Genomic DNA, 19,630 nt, shown 5'->3' with positions numbered 1-19,630 from the left:
AGAGAAACTTGTATAATTGCACTTTTCACTTAAAGATCTTTCTTTTTTATTGTAAAATCATCCACATCCATAAGTTAACTTCAAATAACAGTCAGCTGATCTGTTTTCAGCAACTGAAATCATTTCAGTGTGGCATTAAAGCACAACACAGCAAAATACCACTGCTTCCTAGTTTTTAATGAGCCTTTATAAACTGCAGTGGTATTCATATTTTAGTGCTTTTAAAAATCAGTGTTGCATTTCGTCACGGTGGATCACGTCACCCAAGTCTCTCACTTGGAGCGTTGGACATTAAAACAACTACTTTCAAATGGTTTCAACAAACTTTTCGGTCAGGCTGGGTAGTTTCTCAACTCCTCAAGCGCCTCAGCCACATCACCACAAAGAGTGGCAACGGAAACCGGTTTCAAAGTGGACCATTCACCTCCTCAACGTCGAAAACATCAAGCTGTATGCCAGGAACTGAGTGAGGCATTGACTCATTGATACACTTAGCTGGGATATACAGCAAGTACATCAGAATGTCATCCAGATAAATGTGGCAAAATGGTTTAAAAGAGACAAAATGATCCCAACAAGAAGATGAGGTTGAACTACCAGAAGGGAACAAAGCAGATGTTCAGGACAGTCAAAAATACCTTGATGTTTCATTTGTCTTCTGGCTTTGACCAACTCAAGTAAAGTATGTAATAAACTAATGTTACAAACATTTAATAAAATCTTACTCACATTAAGGACCTGATGTAACAGTAATTTATATCTCCTTACCCATGGTTCCAAATCAAACCAACAGTATTAGATGACTCTCCAACAGTGTGCAGGCAAACCTTTTAGTAAATTTCACTCAACAGCTCAAATTCCCTTAAGTTTGTTTCAAGTTAAAATAGTCCAAAGTGATAAGGACTCCCTTTATTAGCAGACGTTCATGTTTCCACTGAGGTTCTAACTTAAACATTCAGAATACTAACAACAGGACAGAGTCATAAAACAGCTAAAAAATCATACTGCAAGTTTCTCACGTATGGAGAGTATTTAATGTAAATATAACTGTATTGTCACCATTGCATTACTGCTATTAATGACAAGATGACACCGCAACACCACATACCAGATTATCACCTGATACATACTTGTTTTCAAGAGCAGTATGTTGTGAAGTGGAGTCTCTGTTTTTAACAAAGGTTTCCCTACGTACATGCTGAGCACAAAGGAAACACTGAACATTAAACACGCATTTAAATGTTTTACAATAAATTAAATAACAGACTTCTGCCCTTGAAACACGTATATTTGTGAAACAGACAGTCCAACTACGGAGTAACACGATCATCTGTTTTAGCTTAAGCACTGTCACCCACCCACACAGCTCTGAAACCAGCAATGACACAGCAACACTCTGCCCACTCCTTTGTCCTTATGGATATGAGATCGAGGATCTCAAAAAGACGGTGATGGGGACACAGGCGAAAACATAATACAGTCGAGTCTCCAGAAGCGAACTCTGCTGTGGGTGTTGGAGAGCGACACACAGAGGTGTGTTAGCCCTCATAAATAGTTCAAGAGGGCTGGGGTGGTGGCACTTCACAGAGTGGAGGTGGGACTTCATCTGACTCCGGGTTTGATGTCTGACGGTTTCAGGTTTCTCTTCCAAACTGGAGGGATCTGTATGGGCAAGCAGAAGAAATCATCTTCAAAAAGAACTGCTCTGGCATTCTCATATAAAACTATCAGAGTAATTCAGAGTATGGACTGGACTCAGTATGGACACATGTGTTTCGGTTACCAGCGGGGGAACTGAGGGCTCTAGATGTCGTCCCAAAAATGACAAGAGTCGTCTCCATATCAGCCCGCTGCCCAAGAACATGAAGCCTGTCACCAGCCAGAAAGCACGAGGGTCCTGTAACAAACACAGACAGGCCAACGTAAGCTTAGATGTGTGTGTGCAGACATGAGAAAATGAAATGATCAGACTCCAGCTGTGGTACGAAATGTCTTACATCTTCAAAAGCTGTCGTCAAATTCATTCCAAAGGCCACTCCGATAAGACCGAACAGCGTAAGGGAGAAGGAACCCATGGTAAGCTGCAGGTTCAGACGCATCATCACGTTACGGTGGCTAGAATGAAACACACGGCCATTATTATTTCAATTATTTCAAGACGACTTAAGATGTTTTCTCTGAATCTTTTTCCAAAATATCAAAGAAAGAAAAAAAAAAAAAAGCTGCACACAATCTGTACCTGTCCAGATTGATAAAGATGACACTCTCAGAGTCGTCTATCAGTCCTTTCAGTTCTCTGGCCTTGTTCCCCAACTCCTCAGCCTGTGTGCAGCGTGAACACTTAAGAGCTCACCCATCACATCTACAGCAGCCGATATGCGTCATAGCTTTTCATACTTAACAATTTTCATTATTTTGGTTAAAAAGCAGCACTACCTGCATGTAGTAATTCTCCAGTAAAAGTTCCATCTCCTCAGCGTGGTCAATTCCCAAACTGCTCTCCTCACTGAAAGGGCAGAAACATACAAATATGGTTAAAACTGACAGCAAAATGAAAGATACAGTCCGATTTAATCCAGTTGTATCAAATTAATCAAAACTAAACAATTTCTAGACGACTCGCACATCAAGGTCTGCGCAGCATTTGAACTTTTTTAAGCAAAAAGAAAAAATGATGTGTGGGGACATGACATGGGTATGAGCCATTGATGGAACTATGCCTGATGACATGTTGCCTTCTGCTACATCACTGTGTGGTTCGGGAACTGCACAACATTCTTTGTGAGGGCGGCTGACATGCTCATCCCTCCCCTCCATACATGACAGCTTCCAAGCATGCTGTGTATGCAGAGCTTCTGCCATTGTGAAGGACACTTCTCACCCCTCACGTACCGTTTGACTCTCTACCATCGAGCAGGGGACTCTGCAACCTCTCGATCCACAATGTTAGTCAACAGCTTCTTTCATCAATCTGTTTGAAAACTCTCATAAAAAAAACACTCCCCACCCCACACACATAATAGACAATGGCCATTCCACACCACTGTTTTATGCAAGTTGAACTCTTTTGTTTTTAGACCTGACCTAATTTTTTAGACCCTGACCTCAACAAATGAGGATGATGAACAAAAAACATTATCTGGAGGGAAAATACCCTTCAAATGGGGAAGCAAGACTTTGACCTTGTGGGGTTTATCAAAGTCTTGTCTCTCTTTATCTTATGATGCAACCACTGACTGACTGACTTCACAGATGTTTTTAAGAGACCACTTTAGCGCTCGTGTACGGGAATAAGAGTGCAAAGGTAACATACAAAACTCTCGGGTCTGTCCACTTTGTGAGACAGAGCTCTTCAATGATCTCATCCTCATCCAGGATCTTCAGCAAGGAGTCCTTAAAAACTTTGATGTCCGTTTCCAACTCTGATAAGCTGTCAAAAACAAGAGAAAGAGACCGAAAAAAACGTGAATACATAAAGGTTTAAATCTAACACTGCTACATATGTTTGCGTACTTTACCTTTTGCTGTTCTGCAGCAGAATATGCAGTTTACTTCTATCAGCTGAAAGGATTTTAGGATCCACGAGGGACTCCAGTGTGTCCAATATTACTGGTTCGACGTCATTCAGCCGGATTTGTAAGGTGTTTACCTATTAACACAGATACATGAGGACAAACACATCCCACCTTAACCTGAAACAGCATTTCAGGCATGTTCTAAATACGAGATAGAGTAGGCTTAAATACACAAGCGTGCTCTCTCACCTTGTGCTGCAGGATGGCCTCCAGAGCTCTGAACTCAAACGGCAGAGAGTGCGTCTGTGACGCTAGCTGAGGGGCAAGCTCCAGTACCAACCAGCGCTCCAGTCCCAGACCACGAAAATCCAACACCAAAAGGGACTGTGGGGTCAGAATGGCTTTCAAAGACTGAGAAGGAAACAAGGGGACAAAGGGAAAGGTTAGCTGCTTAAGGAAATCAGAAAGACGCCCTCTGACCTATACGAGCTGCAACTACTGTACTCTGAGAACACCATTCCAAATTTCACTCAAGACTTCTAGATTTAAAGTCTTACGTTAAATGTTGTGATCGTCTGCATGACATTTCAAATGAGTGCGAATGTGTTTGACTGTGCAAAGTGAGCGTTACATATCCATACGTATCTTTCAAAGCCTGCCATCTCCACAGTTGACTTTGATCTGTAAATATTTGCAGAGGGGATACCTGATCAATGAAATCCTGCCGATAACCTACAAATACACTTCTGTGTTCATTTCTCCAAAGCAAGAATTAGAAATACAAAACCGGCACAACAATCAGGATCAGATTTTTCCCCTCCAGCAGCATTAGGCATGGCCAATATATAGCTGCAGCATGTCAGTGGGTCACACTGTGATGAAGTAAATCTTACAACACAGATAAAAGCATCGAAAGCCGTCAAGACTTCAGGTAATGTTCTCTTGTTGCTCTGTATTTGTGTTTTAATTTATTTAGCCACAGTCCTGCTCAACTTTGTTTGCTTATTTGTTCTGTTCATGGTATTTTATGGTAGCTTCCATCTTTGTTGGACTAATAACCTTTATTTGCAACGTAATGAGCATTATCTTAATGTTTTATTCTGACAACAGGATGGCTTTGAAGCTGCCCTTTTTCTGCCTGCTGCTGCTTGTGCTGGGTCTCAGCCAGGCCAAGAAAAAAAGTGTCTCATATCTGCGTCGAGCTGTGATGCGTGCATCCAGTCGGGCTCAGAGTGCGCTTGGTGCGTCGACCCTCAAGCTTACATTCGCTGTCGCAACGTGAAAGGGCTGCAGATAGAAGGCTGCGGTGAAAGACATATTTATAACCCTCAAAGCAGCATGCACGTTGTCAGGAACAGCAGGTAAGCCTCCTGGTTTAAAGAGCCACGACGAACACGTCATTAGAGAAAATGTTCACGAGCATGTGTGAAGCTGATGGCTCAGTGCCCATATATCCACTGAATCAGTTATCTTTAAAATTCCTATAAGTCTTTAAGAGGAAAACTGTATCTATACATTTTTATCTTCCCAAATAAAATAAAAATAAATCAAATAGAATATCAGGCAGCTTTTGTCTTGTCCATGTTATTATCACAAAGAAGTGGAGACGATCTGAAAACCTGTGAACATATCTTGAAATATCGAACCCAACTGCGTAAATCTATCAAATCTCAGTGTAAATAACTAACAGCAAGTGCAGCACGGACATGCAACAAATAAAAACACAAGACACTGATGCAGAAGATTGACGTGACTTTTAAGATAGTGATTTCATTGTGTGTGACTCCTGAACATCTGCAGCACAGACCCAGTAGATCAAACAGTAGAGCAAAACTCTGTTCCTCCAGCCCCAGGAGGTCTCCCTCCATCTTAGGCCAGGAGTGAGCCAGTCTTTCCCTCTCACCATCTCCATGCCAACAGACCAGCCTGTAACAGATCCGACTATGGACTCCAGCAATGTGCCAGCTGGAGTCAACATCACCTTCAGTAGAGTGACAAAACGAAACCCCCAGCACATACAGGTCGGAGCAATAATGGAAGATAATAGTGTAGAGGATATTAGAGTCAACTTCTCATGAAGAGAATGTGGTGCTTTTCATTTGTGCTCTTACAAAATACAAATAACATTATCAATAATGATAACAACAGCTCCCTTTTCCCCTTTAGGTTAACGTGGAAGCTGCCCAGTGTCCCAGTAAGAGTGACAGTTCCAACCAGAACTTGATCGGGCCATGGTCCATCCTTATTGCACCCAGAGGCTTTTCACTGAGCGTGAAGTTAAAGATTACTTTGCTGTGTAAGCACACAGAAACGCACTGCAATCTGAGGGCTGAGAATCCCAATATTGGACAGTGAAATAAAATCAGTCCCGTTAAGATAATATCTTAAATAAATGCACTCCTGGTAAAAAAAAAAAACAATCTATCACTAGAAGGAACAACGAAGCATGCGTTTTCAGTGTGACAAACGGCTTGTGTTGGAGTGACTAAATAATTCTTCCTCCCACAGGTCAGTGTGATTGCAATGGGAACCGTGAGGAAAACAGCCCTGCCTGCAGTGGCCATGGGGCTCTTGAGTGCGGCCAGTGCAAGTGCTATGACTCTCATTTTGGAAAACATTACCAGAGCGACAGTGACAACTTGTGGTCTGAAGATGATAGTGCTTGCCGCTCAGGCCCAAATGCCCCAGTTTGCAGCGGCAAGGGGGTGTGCGAAGAGGGCTTCTGTGTGTGCGCGAAGCGTGAAGATCCAAACGAAATGTACTCTGGGAGATACTGCGAGTGCAGCAATTTTAACTGTCCGCGCCATAACGACAGGTATGATGCTGAAGGAGATGATTAGTAAGGATGCAATACTCTTTCCCATTTTTATTCTACTAAAATACGAAAAAGATTGGTGCTTAAAATGCAACAATTTCTATTTAACAGAATGTGTGGAGGTAATGGGAGGTGTGAGTGTGGACAGTGCATTTGTGACTCCGAATGGGTCGGCGATGACTGCTCCTGCTCCGTAGAAACCGCTTCCTGCGAGACAACGAACGGGCCGTTGTGTAACGGAAGAGGATTGTGTCAGTGCGGAAGGTGTCGATGTGAGCCACCGTACAGAGGCCCGACGTGTGAGGAATGCCCCAGCTGTCACAACAGATGTGAGCAGCATGCTGCATGTGTGGAGTGCCGGGCGTTTGGGACAGGAGCAAAGACCAACATGTGAGATCAGATAATCATTTACCACTCAACGTGTTTGTGGTATTCTAAGAATGCAAAATATAGGTATATAGGTTTCAAATATTTTGCATACAGCGTTACATCCCCAAGAAAGAGAGCGACGTATATCACAGTAAGATAATAAAAACTTTGTCGATTGACCAGTTTCTGAACAAATTTAGAGAAAAACACATGAATATGTTACATCTTAGTTTACATCATGCCTTCTGCGTGATTGTTGGCTTTAACGTCAGTTATTACTCTCGGTGGAAGGATTTTCTAAGTGCAAATTTGTTCTTCCCTTCACTTAGGTATCTGTTACTCATCTGAAACAGGGCTTTTAATCTTTGACCTTACTTTGCTCTCTCATGTGTTATCAGCTGTGACAGAGAGTGTGGCTACCTCACAGTGACGATGGTGGACACAGGAGACGATATTCCAGGAGAAAATGAGGTTCTCTGCAAAATGAGGACGCACGACTCTTGCTTCTTATACACCCTCTCCGGACTGCCCCCGAGAGGACAATCGACTGTGTCTCGGGTTAAAAAATGCTAATGAGCTCGCTCCCTGTACTTGGTGCTGTGTTTTGTGCATTCTTTGAACTTTTAGCTACAGTTTTCTTTATTTTATTTTTTTTTACTGCACAGGGATATTCACACTCTTGCCTGTATTTTAAATAAAACTGTACAAAATGTTGCACTAGCAGACAAAGATGTGAGTGTTTTTAGTATATTGCTGACCGTGGATTTCACAGTTTGCAAGCTTTATAAATGGTTTGGATTACAATGACAACTATGTTTCGTAATCAGGAACCAGATTGCGGATGATCTTGATTTGCCTTGGAATGTCTGAAATGAGAAGAAGGAGAACATACCGCCATTCGTAAGATGATGCAGTTGTTTCTGGTAGCGAGGCTGGTGCTGTGCTGGAAACGAAGGTCTCTGGCCTGGAGGCCGAGCTCCTGGCAAAGTTCTGTCTTCTTCTTTTCTGTAAGAGAGAAAGAAATTAGAAATGCCAAGGCAGAGTAGATAATATGGGCACCACACTATATCAGCTGCTTCCTTTACATAGCCCGGTATAATGAAAGGATTTATAAATGACCCAACAAGTCATCTCCCATGGTTCGAGTCATTTCACATCTCGTCTCAATGCATAACAACTTAATCCTGACCTTAGCCTTAATCTTTTCATGTGTTAAATGCCATATAAGAAGCAATAAGTAAGTTCAATTTAAAAATATATATACAAATTGTACATTGTTGGTTGCCACATTTCCACCTTTTTTTCTTGCAATAAGACAGCAAAGATATCAGAGCAAGTGGGGCCAACTGAAGCCTTTAGGGACTCGTTACACAACATGTCCCAGCAGCAGCGCCAACGAGTGACAACAAACTCTGTGTCAAGCGCTGCCCGGTTAAAGTTGAAAGGTATACTTCGCAGATGTGTCAAACATGCGATCGGGTGGAGGATTTTTGTCATCACGTAAAAGACCGCAAGGAAGTTACTAACAGACTGGAGAGATTAATTTTCCAACACTTACCAAATGAGGTCACATTTCCCTCTTGATCAAACTTCATCTGTCAATAAAAAAAACAAAAGCGATTAATGACATTTCACAAACAGTCTTAACCAGCAACACTTTACTGCTGATTATGTACAAGTTCAAAATCTCCTTCATATCCAAAAGCTATGAAATACAACTATATGCATCAGTTTCTCAAATAGCATCTTAGTGCTAACCATGTGTACAAAACAGCAGCAATATCAGGAGCTACAATTCAATTCAACAACCTTTATCAATCTATTTATCATCTCACCGCTACAAAAGTCGGAGACACAGTGGAGATAGGGCTGTCTGTCACTCTTCTGCGGAAAAAGGACACTGTTGAAAGAAAAGAATGAGTTTTACATTTAAAGCTGAGCGCAGCCATGTGCACAACACTTCCCTTCTTTAATAACGGCTTTGCAGTTTTAAGCCCAATGAAGCATATGGCAGAAAAAAATATTCCACTCCGTCTTTGATTTATTGAGGAAAAAATTCAATCAGTATTACTAATCCATGAGTGTCAAAAGTATGTGAACCTGTTTTCATACCTTGTTCGGTGGCATGACCCACTTTCTCTTTAAATACAGAACGATGTCCTAACATTCTTAATCAGAGTTTGCTGTTATAATTCAGGACTCATTGTTGCATCGGTGGAGACAAACCATCCATGTCCAGACGCGGCAAAACAAGCAAAATCCAAAACATTAACAAGTACTTGTTTAAAAAAAAAAAAGAAAAAGGCTCCTGAAAGCACTGTTTTCCTCCCATTTAAAAAAAAATCTTCAAAAATGAGGTTCAATTCACAGATGAGAAAAATGGATTTTTAATACATGTTTTCCATTTGGCTACGTTGACCTGCTGCGCATCTCTTCATGTTTCAGTACTGATGCCATTTTAATGATGCTGAGAAAGCGAGTTAGTTGCTACTAAAGTTATCCAGAAAAAAAAGTTTGTTTTAGTTTGTTCGATCCTAAAGGTTTCACATTGCTCTGACCCATTTATGTGGGAGTGACCCATTTAAATTGACCAAAATATAGTATTTTACACTCGTTTTTTTTCCAACTGAGTTCTCTTGATCTACTTTCACCACTTGCTTTTAAATCTGGTGACATTTTAGAGTTTATTCATGTGTAAATATTGAAGACAAAATTCCAAAGGTTTCACATAGGTCTACTTTCAAGCATCACTGTAAACCTGAGCTTTTACCACAGGGAAACAAGAGAAACAATCTTCATCACTCTGTCCTCAACTCTTGGGACCCAGTTAAACAGATATACAGCGTTGCAAATTTAAAATCTGAAAATATTAAATTTTATTAACAAATACCTGTCTAAATTGACCGTATTTGCAAAACAACCTGATGTGAGAGTCTAGCCTAATATTCTCTGGGTCTTACCGGGCCAGGCTGTACCTCCTTGCAGCAGGGTTTCCTTTCTCCGCCCAACAGACTGAGACCCTCTGGGAAGACATCTAGTCACACGTGGGGCTTGACTACAGAGTGAATTTGGGCAAACATCACTGTAGCTCCTGCTGAACAATCCCACTTTACTATTTCCATGTGGCACAGCATGCTTCAGTGGGTACACCACTGAAGACGCACCACAAAGGATGAAGGTTTCAGTCCCATCGGGTCTTGAGGGAAAGGGACGCAGAGAACTGAAAAGGCGCTTTGGATAAAACTTGCCAACAAATGGCATTCTGGAGGAGTTCACACAGCCAGCCAGCAGCAACTTGTGCAATTTAATCTCCACACCGCCAAAACACACAGCCTTCACACAGACTGCCATCCTGCCTTAGGAGAGCTGGTGTTCACCACAGCCAAGAGGTCAAGAGAAATGTGGCATCAGGCGATGGTGGAGGAGATGAAGGAAAGATTCAGCCCCCATACGTGTAAAATGCTTGAGTTCTATCATTAGTTGTACCAGACTTGCTTGGTTGAGTACACTCATAAGCAACTAGAGGGTGAATACTAATAACAGCGTATCAGCAAATGTTGGTTTATAAGTAAACTAGTGTGGTCTCTGCTCGACTAATGTTACCTATTTTAATAACCTTCATCCCAATGTTTTCAACAGTGCTCTGAACTTCGGTTTGTTATGCTAACTGTCCCAGCTGCTTGTATAACGCACATTTTTTTTTGCTCATCGTATAATTATCAGGGTCCTAGGTAACATTAAACGAAAACACCAAGTAACGTCAACCAGTTACCTACTACTAACTAGCGACTGTCCTGAACCAACACATGGGATTGTGTTTCAGACCATAAATACAGCCCTCCAGTTCGGAGTCCTATGAGGAACTAGCATACAGGAGGACAGAGGCAAGAGCAACTACTGTTTCGGACCACAATGCACCGCGCCGACAACTGCCGAAGATCGTTTCTGCTTGGGTTTATCACTCGGACTGCAAAGGCAAGTTTGCAACACAGACCAGAGACCAAAGACTGCAAGCCTCGTGAGATAATATATTCATAAAATAGAGGGCCATCATTTGAAAACAGAGAGGTCATCACATGGAGCTAATGTTAATCATTAACTTATAATGATTATATTGTCTTTGTGAAAAGGTTGGTCACGTTAACTTAAAAAACAAAGACCTTTAGCGTTTTATTTTATGTATCAGTAACCAAATCGCCAACTTAAAGATAAACAATTGTTTCTGAACGTCGTTTCTATTTTCCTGTGATAAACGTCCACCGTTGTGTCCAGGTAGCTTTTTAGAAGTTTTGCACAAACATAATTGTGTTTAAACTAAGTAATAAGATGATTCCTCATTTTGTGTTTTTATGACGTTCGACAAGGATATTTTCTTGAATCGCTCTGTGGGTTCAAGATCAGTATAACAATGTGGGCGCTGCCAGCCGCGGAGGTTTTTGTCAGCATCAGCATCTCACTGCTGGCTGCAGATAACCGGAAGGATGCTGCGGCACGGAGGAAGCGTGGGGATTATATTGTTTGATGCTGTATCCGATCATATTTTGTCAGAATCGTAAACGACAAAACGTCTTTGTCTTTATTTTTTATTTTTTGGAAGGCTATATCGTGATCCGCCATGTTTCCATCGTGTTACTCCAAAGCTTCGGACAGCGGAGGTAAGAGGAGCTCGGTTGCTAAGGTGCTGTTCGGGGTGTTTGTGGTATATATGCTCCACACCGCCTGGCTGCTGTACGGCTTCCTCAACACCAAACCCTGCGATGAGGACAGAGGAGAGCTCTGCATCACCTCCTACCTGACAGCCAGAACCAGACTGCAGGTTTGCACGAATTTTCTTTTTTGTTGTTGTTGTTATTCCTTGTGGTAAATAGACAAATCAGAGATAAGCAACATAACATGTTCAGTCTGAGCTACGATTTACATCGAGAATAAAAGTCCATACATGTGGGCATTCAGGATAAGGATCCAGAATATTCTGAAAAATAATTCATAGATTGATCATTTAACTAATGCTTAATTGTTTTTAACATTATGGTGTCTGTGAAACATAATTCTGAGTTGTTTGTCACTGGTTATTTCTGCCATGAAAAATCAATGCACATCTTTCGAGCACGGTCTGGTTATTCTTTCTTCTTCAGATCACATTTCTGCACCCACGTCACATTTTTTTATTATCCTAAATGTTGAGTGCTTATATACTGTTCTCTCCTCCTGTATTCAGCTGAGTGTCTTTACCTGCCTCGTGCCAGACAACAGTCAGCTCAACCTCGCCGTGAGAGTAGACTCATTTGACCCCCAGTCTACGTTTCAGAGGTGGGTTTGACGCAACCGGAACACGTGTTATCATAGACAAATACTATGCAGACGACTGTTACTGCTCATCACCACCACAAGAGCAACACTAAAGAAAATGATGGTGGCAACACTGTTGTTTTTAATTCAAATTGTTAGAACACAAAAAGTGGCATCCTGGAATATATATCAAGAGCAAAAACACATCTCTATGTTTCTAAACTTTTCTAACATGTCTTTCCCTCCACAGTCAGGTGAATGTCTCTCTGCCAGAGGAGACTCGGGCCAATGGCACCCTGTATGCAGTCGTTTATGTTCACAAAGCTGGTGTTTCACCTCTGGAGGACAGAAGAGAAGTCCACTACACAGCCCAGCTCACAACCTACATCACTCCTCCACACACCGACAGCCAGAAGGACACACTGACGGTAGCATGTAAACTCTATCTGTAATGCTGTGTGGTATTCCAGCTTCATGCCACCTTTATATTAGATGTACGTGTGCAGCTTTCCTGATGATAAATCATTATTTTCGGCATCAGCAGCATAGATCTGCGAGTCCTGTATCACACTGGAGACCACACTTGTCAATCACTATGATGTCAGAGGACTTCAGCTTCAATAAGGCGGGGCTTCCAAGTGATGTGCGTCGCTACATGAGAGTGTAAGTCACATGGAGCTGTGAAAGCTATAGCCAAAGAGCTGCTGACCTCTGCCGCTGCTGTGCATGCTTTTTTATTCTACTGCTGGAAGGCTTGAGGAAAACATATTCTCTGCAGTTCTATACCACAATCAAACTTAGATATGCTTTTATTGTGATAAATAAAACTATATTCTTAATAGTCTGGACCTGTTAAAAGCGTTTGGGGGGGGGTTGTGCTTCACAGATCATGTGAGCAGTTCTCAGCAAGAGTAATTTGTCAAAAAACTAAAAAGAAAAAAAAAAGTCTTCATAAAATGCTAGTTAAACCATTTCAGAACTCCCAACTGCTAAACAAACTGTTTCAGTGTATGTGTGTGCATTTACTTTCACTGTCAAACTTCCCAGGCTTTAAGTGCATCTGTTTAAATCGAACCTCCTGTCTGTGTCTTCGCACAGCTCTCATGAGGGCAGGCAGATGATTTATCTGCCTCTCCTGCTGGTCAATGAGGTCAGCTTCAGAGTCAGAGATCTCATGGTAGGAAAGTTTTTAACACAAAGTTTAACACACACCAGTTGTTGTTGTTTTGTTTTGTTTTTTAAATCAAGGTGGTCAGACGTGAACCTATCCATCCTTCTGTTGGCAGGAGATCAACAGCAGCACCGTGCAGCTCCCTCTGACTGTGTCCTATGAGGGAATCTCTCTGAGAAGATTCAGGTTTTGGGTCCACCTGCATGACATAGTTTATTCCCTTCGACAGTTTGGTGAGTTTAGGAGATATAAGATGTACAAGAAGTTATTTGCAAATTTATCAAATGGGATGACACGGGTTGTTGGTTAGATGATATTTAATACTTTGTCAAAGCCTAACAGTTAGACATATGAGCTGTGGACCGCCATAACAGTACATGCGTCTGTGTTTATACAGGCTTCACAGAGGAAAATATAGATGAGATTAAAGAAACTCTTGTGGACTCCAACCTGTACCTGTTAGTGCTGACTGCACTCATCACAGCTCTGGAAGTAAGAGAACTCAACATCAGTGGGGTACTAACAATGGACTGTGTTGTGAACTAACCTTACCTCTGACACGCAGTATTGCACCTAAAATGGACACACAAACAGCCCATATAATTAACAAATCAAGCTGTATAAAACAAAGAGTGCATTTTGGTTTTCATACAGCTCATCTGTGAATTTCTGGCTCTTAAAAATGACATCAGCTCATGGATGAAAAAGAAGAACATGGCGGGAATGTCAAGGAAGTCAGGTAATAACCATCAGGCTAAAAGAATCTCTACTTTTTGAATTTTCCAGCATTCAAGAGAGACATTCATCTCACCACGTTTGACATAAATAGAAAGACATAAATACGGAAAAATATCAAAACAACCTGTCCCGCTTCCCCTTCCTCTGTTTTCAGTTTTGTGGCGTTGTCTCAGCACTTTGCTCATTTTCCTTCATCTGCTAGAGGAGACCAGCCTGCTGGTGCTCCTTCCTGTTGGACTGGGTGCATGTGTGGAGGTAACTCCCTCCAACTTGTTAAACAAACCAGAGTTGAATAGATCAATAAAGACAGCTTGAACCCATTAATCTTTCATCTCTGCAGGTGTGGAAGGTGTTCAAAGTGTTTAAAATCCAGTTTAGCAAGAAGCTTCAAGTAAGTATGGAACATTTATCCACTCATGTTCTCATTGGCTGCAACATGTGTACAAAGACATAATCTGCTTAAGAATTATGTGTGTTGTGACTGAACAAGGGAGCTGTTGTGGTCTAAATAAATCTTTAAACTGCCATGGCCTCCTGTCTTTCATGCAGATAAACAAGCTGGATGAAGAAGAACGAAAGACAGTGGAGTATGATACTCAGGTATCTGCGTTTGTCTTGTTCATCAGAGCTCTGAGTTTATTTTCCGCCTCAGGCTTTGTTTAATTTTAGTACTTTTTGGTTTCCCTTCTAGGCGTCCAGATACTTGTCCTACTTGGTGTATCCTCTGTGTATCAGTGGAGCTGTTTTCTCGCTGGCCTACTTACGCCAAAAGAGGTGAGCGGATGAGTAGATTCAACTCTCTCTTAAACACTCCAACACACACTCTTTCCTGGCATTAGGCAGTCAGATAAATGTTAGAACAGAGTATGTGTCTGAGTATGTGCTCATATCCACTTTATTAACATCAAGTTGTAATATGTTGACAGTTACTACTCCTGGTTGATCAACACTCTGATAACTGGTGAGTTTTCTTGCTTTCGTCCTCGCACCAGCTCCATCATAGGATACATTTTACTGAACCTCTGTCAGATTTACTTGAAGTTTGAAGTCATCCTTGAAGTTTTTTTATAAGAGACACTAGTAATGCTGGCACTTTACTTCATCTCTCTTCCTCTCAGGCGTGTATGCATTTGGTTTCCTGTCTATGGCCCCTCAGCTCTTCATCAATCACAAGGTCTGATCAATATGAAGCAATTCCTGGCAATTTTTTTTTTTTTGACAAACATTGACAACTGTGCTGTGTGCTTAAATTGTTTAGATGTTTAAACTGCTTTCCATAATCTCTCTCTCTGTGGAACAGCTGAAGTCTGTTAGTCACCTGCAGGGCACTGTGTTGATGTACAGAGTGAGTATTTATCCGTCTCAGATTCTTCTTTTGTGTCCATTGTCAGATTCTTGCTGGACGATTTGTACTAGGTATTACAATGATTCAACATTCAAAATGAACCTGACCACAATTTGAGATTTTTAACATCTATGATCGATCGACTTTCTTCCACCAGGGTGTGAACACGCTGATTTCAGATCTGTGCACCTGCGCCTCCCTTTTCTCCTCTTCTTTATCCTTCTCCTCCTCTCATCAACTCTCCTGCTTCAGAGATGAGATCCTCTTCTTTCTGTACCTCTACCAGCGAAGGTGCGACAATCCTAATGCATTACAGCTCAAACACAAACAGCATGCACTGGGGGTAGTCAAGAGCCAAGAAATCATAGAAGAAAATCAAACACTGCACAACACGCACACATCCATTTCATTCAGGTTATCACCCTTGCATCATGTAGAATTTATGTTACACTATTTGGCACTCCAGTATTGCTATATACCGCATAAAATGACCCAGAAGGTTTCTTCTTTTTGATTTGGATTATTTAGAATCTGCTTGGATTCATTTGTTATTAAAGTTGCTGAAATAAAACCAACAGCAATCTGCTGTTATGTCTTATCTTCACCAGACGTTACGCTCCTAAACCCAGAAGACGGGAATCTGTTACCAAGAAATTGAAGACTCACTGAGGAGAAGACAGGTGGATGCATACAAAATGCCAGCTTTGTAAAGCAGACAGGAACTAATCAACACAGAAGATGTTAAACAGAGACACAGCTAGACAGGACACCTGCCCAACTGTGCTGCAGTACTTACAGACTGATCCGAGGCCAGCTGTTCTGCTTTAGACTCCAGGATTTAAATGTGGAGCTGCTGCATTTGGCTTAGTATTGACGGAGCCTCCCTTTACTGCTGTGAAGAGTGAACTCTATTTATTCTGGTTTACTTCTCAATAATTATTTCAGTAACTACTTGTGATGCTCACTTGCTTGAATCTGCTCTTTCTGAAGGAGATGAAGTGTCTTGTGTACTGTGAATTATTCATTTCTAAATTAGTGCACCTTATAAAGTATTAATCTCTGCATCTCACTGACATTTTTACGGTCTCAGGGGTCTAAATGCAGATTCTCCCTTTAAAATTTACTTTATGAAGCTGCAGAAGTTTCTTTTCCATTATTGCTTGCAGAGCATATATATATGTACAGAATATTCCACGTGCTTGTTCCAGCATTTCACTGAAGCTGCATAGACTTTTTTTATGACTGCACCATTTGATCAAATGGAAAACATTCCGGTTATCTTTTTACATCATTTGACATTATTGCAATGCAACTTAATTGATGGCTTTCGAAACCTGTCTGTTCTGAATAGAATGTAAAATATAGTCCTGTCATTTGGACACTGCAGTACTTGACAAAACATGTATGTAATTATGAACCTGCAGGGTTGCAAGCACATCTTTCAGACCAGCGGCAAGAACATCAGGCCCACAAAGTGAGGTCCTTTTTCTCTGATCGCACAGATCAAAAAGAATGAGTAACTTTAGTGGCATATCTGATGTGACTTTACCTGTGTGGTTCAACCCGTGTTTCCAGAATCCGTGCTGTTGTGTATGAAGAGCAAAGACTTTGTCTTTTAGAAGAATGACTTTACAGCATTACCATACAGATGAGCGTAGAAATGAAACAATAGGACAGAAGACGACCAGAGAGGGATGGGAAAAAAAGAGAACAAAAATATGCGCAACATGTCCACAGATATACGCATGCAAACCATTTTGTGTCTATTTAGGATGTTCTGTGGAAACACAGTTTCACTTATAAGAGATAAAACAAGCAGTACAGCTGTTCGGTTTAAAAGGCTGCTTGTTATCTTTCAGTCAGCACACAGACACATTGCACAGTTTGAGAAACACTGTAAATGGACTCACTACTTATGTTTGCTCCTTAGCTCTCTGAACTGCTTCAACCCCGAGTCAGAACCTTTAATCATTGTTTTCTTTTTTGAATAAATGGATTAAAAAAAAAACTTTTAATGACCTCGAGGTGCCTGTAAATGTGAACAAATCAGCTTCCAGGTTTGTCCGTCTGTCTGTATGAATAAAACTACACGGCTCGACTGTTTTTCCCCCCTAAAAGATGAATGAATATTCTCAATGCATTACTTTCAGGTTGAGCGTTGGGATGTGAATGTTTGTTAATTGAAAGCGTATCCTTAAAAAGTGCTTGTGCATGCGTGATGGGTGTGTCGTGGGTGTGTACATTCCTCAGAACAACAGCGGACAAAAACAGATGCTGTCCTGCGTTTTGTGGGCATCATAACAAAGTGAACCTTTGATGTATACTGTAGATTAAAGATGGTTCGCTTTTTTTTGGGGGCGTCTGTTCTTATTTGCTTATGTCTCCCTGAAAATGTGTTTGCAAGAGGAAATGGAAGTACACATACAATCAACAAAATGAAATCATGGTCATATTGAGAGTCGTTAATCATGGTATGTGATTATGTGTGATTACAACTTCACTGTCTAACCTATTAAATGCTTTGATTTATGATTTAGATACAAAGCTCCAATCTTACACTTTGTCTAATCCGAAGCTGACAAATATCTTAGAAGTCCTGCTGTAAGGGTGGAGCTGCGCACACCGAAAGTCATGACATAAGACCTGTTGGCTCGGCTTGTGTCTCTGATTGACAGTAGATAAATAAAGAGTAAGTATCTATGAAACCACAGCGAGACCGAAGAATGTGAGACAATACACAATCACTGACTTGTAAAAATGTTCACATTTGGGTCACAGGTACTTTCCTCAAGCCATAACAGTAAAGAAAAAAATAAGTGAATTTTTATTTTAAAAAGCAATCCATTAAATATATACGTGGCCATTAAATGCTTTAGTGCACTGTCTTTAGAGAAGGTTGATTCATTGTCATATTGTTCTCAAAGTGCATTTTTGGGCTGTGGTTTACACTGGACACATACTTTCAGCTTTGTGATATGATGGTGGCTGATGTGGGAGGAACAGCTTCAGGAGTTCCCTCTCAAACAAAACAGAGAAACTTAAAACTCACAGAGAGCAGAACACAACAGGTTAGACCGCAGACGCTCGGACGACAGCGAGCAGACTTTATCATCTGTTGACAGGATGGTGCTTCGTCTCGCATTCTTTTTCCTCCTCGTCTCTCCAGGTATGTGAATTTGCCTGAGAATATTCACACTCCATGAAACAGGGAACAGATTTATTTTGCTTCTTATGCAAAGACAGGGTGACAAATGTATAAATTAAGTGTTTGAGTTGTAACCAGAGATATAACTATAACCGGCGTTTTAGCCAAGTCATCTCTAAAGTTTTATAACTTTAGAGATGACTTACTATTGCATTACTTTTCCACGCTTGGCCTTTCTGTTTCTCATCTGTGTGTACACAGTGTCATTTCTTTCTTTAAATTATTTATGACAGTATTTGATGCATGTTTAAGTCAGCTTCATCTTCCACTCAAGACAGTTCTAGTTGTTCATTTAGTCTCAACTGTACCAGCTGTCCTGCCATTTTCAACTGTTTAATTCTAATACTGAGCTTAACGGACTGATCCTTTTGGATTTTAATACACACTTACATATCCCGCACTATTCCCAAGTTAAAGATTATTATTCTATGCAACAGTAGGTTGTGTGCATCAATGTGCAGTTTATATGAGCAATTGTCTAGGTGTGACTGATATTCAGAGAGCTGTCAAACCGGACACAGCCACACATACCAGTGAACGCAGCGCACATGAAATGCCCCAAACACCACATGGATTTCTTTAATGTGAATTAATCACATGCGAGAGGTTGCATTTGTTTTGTTTTTTTCTGTGTAAAGGATGTGCCGGTAGGTTGCTGCCTTGCTTTTATCAGATATTAGAAGCAATATAAGTCATACGTAAGTTTACGTTGAGGAGAGCAGAACAATAATCTCTGAATGGGCGGAACAACACGCAACCTCTATGATTAAAGAAGCAAGCCTGACAAGTTAGACAGTGGAGGTAGCTCTCTTTCTACTTTGGATGCACTTCTATGTGAGTTTCTTGTACAAGATTGTCAATTACACCCTTCTCCATAAGCACCATGGTGACCAATAAATAAATGAAAATTCCTGCCTGTCTAGATTTAAAAAAAAAATTTGTGGAGCCAACAATGACGCTGGTCTTGACCTCTAATTTTGTGGTTGTGGCTTCTGACCATCATGCGCTGACTCTAATGGCACGCAGTTTATCGCTTAATCTTTAATCTTACTTTGGATCATGTTTCTGTGCAGTGCTGTCGTTGAAGTGCTACGTGTGCAGTTCCTCGACGACCAATGAAGAATGCAATCAGAACAGTCAGGAGTGTCAGCAGCCGCTTGACACGTGCATGACCATCGTGGAC

General features: G+C 41.1%; 2 protein-coding genes across 4 annotated transcripts; one reads left to right on the top strand and one right to left on the bottom strand.

Annotated features, from left to right (window-relative positions):
- Window positions 1-695: 695 nt before the first annotated feature.
- mrs2 (magnesium transporter MRS2) lies at window positions 696-10,574 on the bottom strand. Of its 2 annotated transcripts, none has more exons than XM_075465143.1 (12): window positions 9,660-10,574; window positions 8,535-8,599; window positions 8,258-8,294; window positions 7,592-7,704; window positions 3,765-3,926; window positions 3,519-3,649; window positions 3,314-3,430; window positions 2,437-2,506; window positions 2,240-2,322; window positions 1,998-2,115; window positions 1,784-1,897; window positions 696-1,662 (listed from the first exon to the last, which is right to left on the bottom strand). In XM_075465143.1, exons 1-12 carry the CDS (start codon window positions 10,048-10,050, stop codon window positions 1,603-1,605), a joined length of 1,461 nt encoding a protein of 486 aa, XP_075321258.1. In that variant the 5' UTR covers window positions 10,051-10,574; the 3' UTR covers window positions 696-1,602. The 2 variants fall into 2 exon arrangements, with proteins under 2 accessions (XP_075321258.1, XP_075321259.1); XM_075465144.1 differs by lacking the exon at window positions 9,660-10,574 and adding an exon at window positions 8,812-9,010.
- A 604-nt stretch (window positions 10,575-11,178) lies between these two features.
- On the top strand, window positions 11,179-17,689 carry LOC142380715 (lipid scramblase CLPTM1L-like). Of its 2 annotated transcripts, none has more exons than XM_075466617.1 (17): window positions 11,179-11,515; window positions 11,918-12,009; window positions 12,239-12,416; window positions 12,533-12,651; window positions 13,087-13,165; window positions 13,275-13,392; window positions 13,557-13,651; window positions 13,814-13,898; window positions 14,052-14,152; window positions 14,238-14,288; window positions 14,447-14,497; window positions 14,589-14,671; window positions 14,824-14,858; window positions 15,016-15,071; window positions 15,198-15,242; window positions 15,400-15,533; window positions 15,851-17,689. In XM_075466617.1, exons 1-17 carry the CDS (start codon window positions 11,315-11,317, stop codon window positions 15,909-15,911), a joined length of 1,584 nt encoding a protein of 527 aa, XP_075322732.1. In that variant the 5' UTR covers window positions 11,179-11,314; the 3' UTR covers window positions 15,912-17,689. The 2 variants fall into 2 exon arrangements, with proteins under 2 accessions (XP_075322732.1, XP_075322730.1); XM_075466615.1 differs by having other exon boundaries at window positions 12,530-12,651.
- The last annotated feature ends 1,941 nt before the right edge of the window (window positions 17,690-19,630 follow it).

Source organism: Odontesthes bonariensis, chromosome 5 (genome assembly GCF_027942865.1).
Source record: "Odontesthes bonariensis isolate fOdoBon6 chromosome 5, fOdoBon6.hap1, whole genome shotgun sequence".
In the NCBI taxonomy this organism is placed as follows: domain Eukaryota; kingdom Metazoa; phylum Chordata; class Actinopteri; order Atheriniformes; family Atherinopsidae; genus Odontesthes; species Odontesthes bonariensis.
Note: the sequence above shows the minus strand (reverse complement) of the source record. Positions and strands in the feature narration are given on the sequence as shown.

What these genes read in the sequence shown, in the direction of transcription:
- mrs2 (XM_075465143.1), bottom strand. Translation starts at nt 10,050, where the DNA reads ATGGCAGTCTGTGTGAAGGCTGTGTGTTTTGGCGGTGTGGAGATTAAA. An exon ending in AGGAGGTACAGCCTGGCCCG is followed by an intron (nt 8,600 to 9,659) that starts GTAAGACCCAGA and finishes TTCTTTCAACAG; the next exon opens with TGTCCTTTTTCCGCAGAAGA. An exon ending in GGGAAATGTGACCTCATTTG is followed by an intron (nt 7,705 to 8,257) that starts GTAAGTGTTGGA and finishes TCTCTCTTACAG; the next exon opens with AAAAGAAGAAGACAGAACTT.
- LOC142380715 (XM_075466615.1), top strand. Translation starts at nt 11,315, where the DNA reads ATGTTTCCATCGTGTTACTCCAAAGCTTCGGACAGCGGAGGTAAGAGG. An exon ending in GTGCGTCGCTACATGAGAGT is followed by an intron (nt 12,652 to 13,086) that starts GTAAGTCACATG and finishes GTCTTCGCACAG; the next exon opens with CTCTCATGAGGGCAGGCAGA. An exon ending in GACTGGGTGCATGTGTGGAG is followed by an intron (nt 14,153 to 14,237) that starts GTAACTCCCTCC and finishes TCATCTCTGCAG; the next exon opens with GTGTGGAAGGTGTTCAAAGT.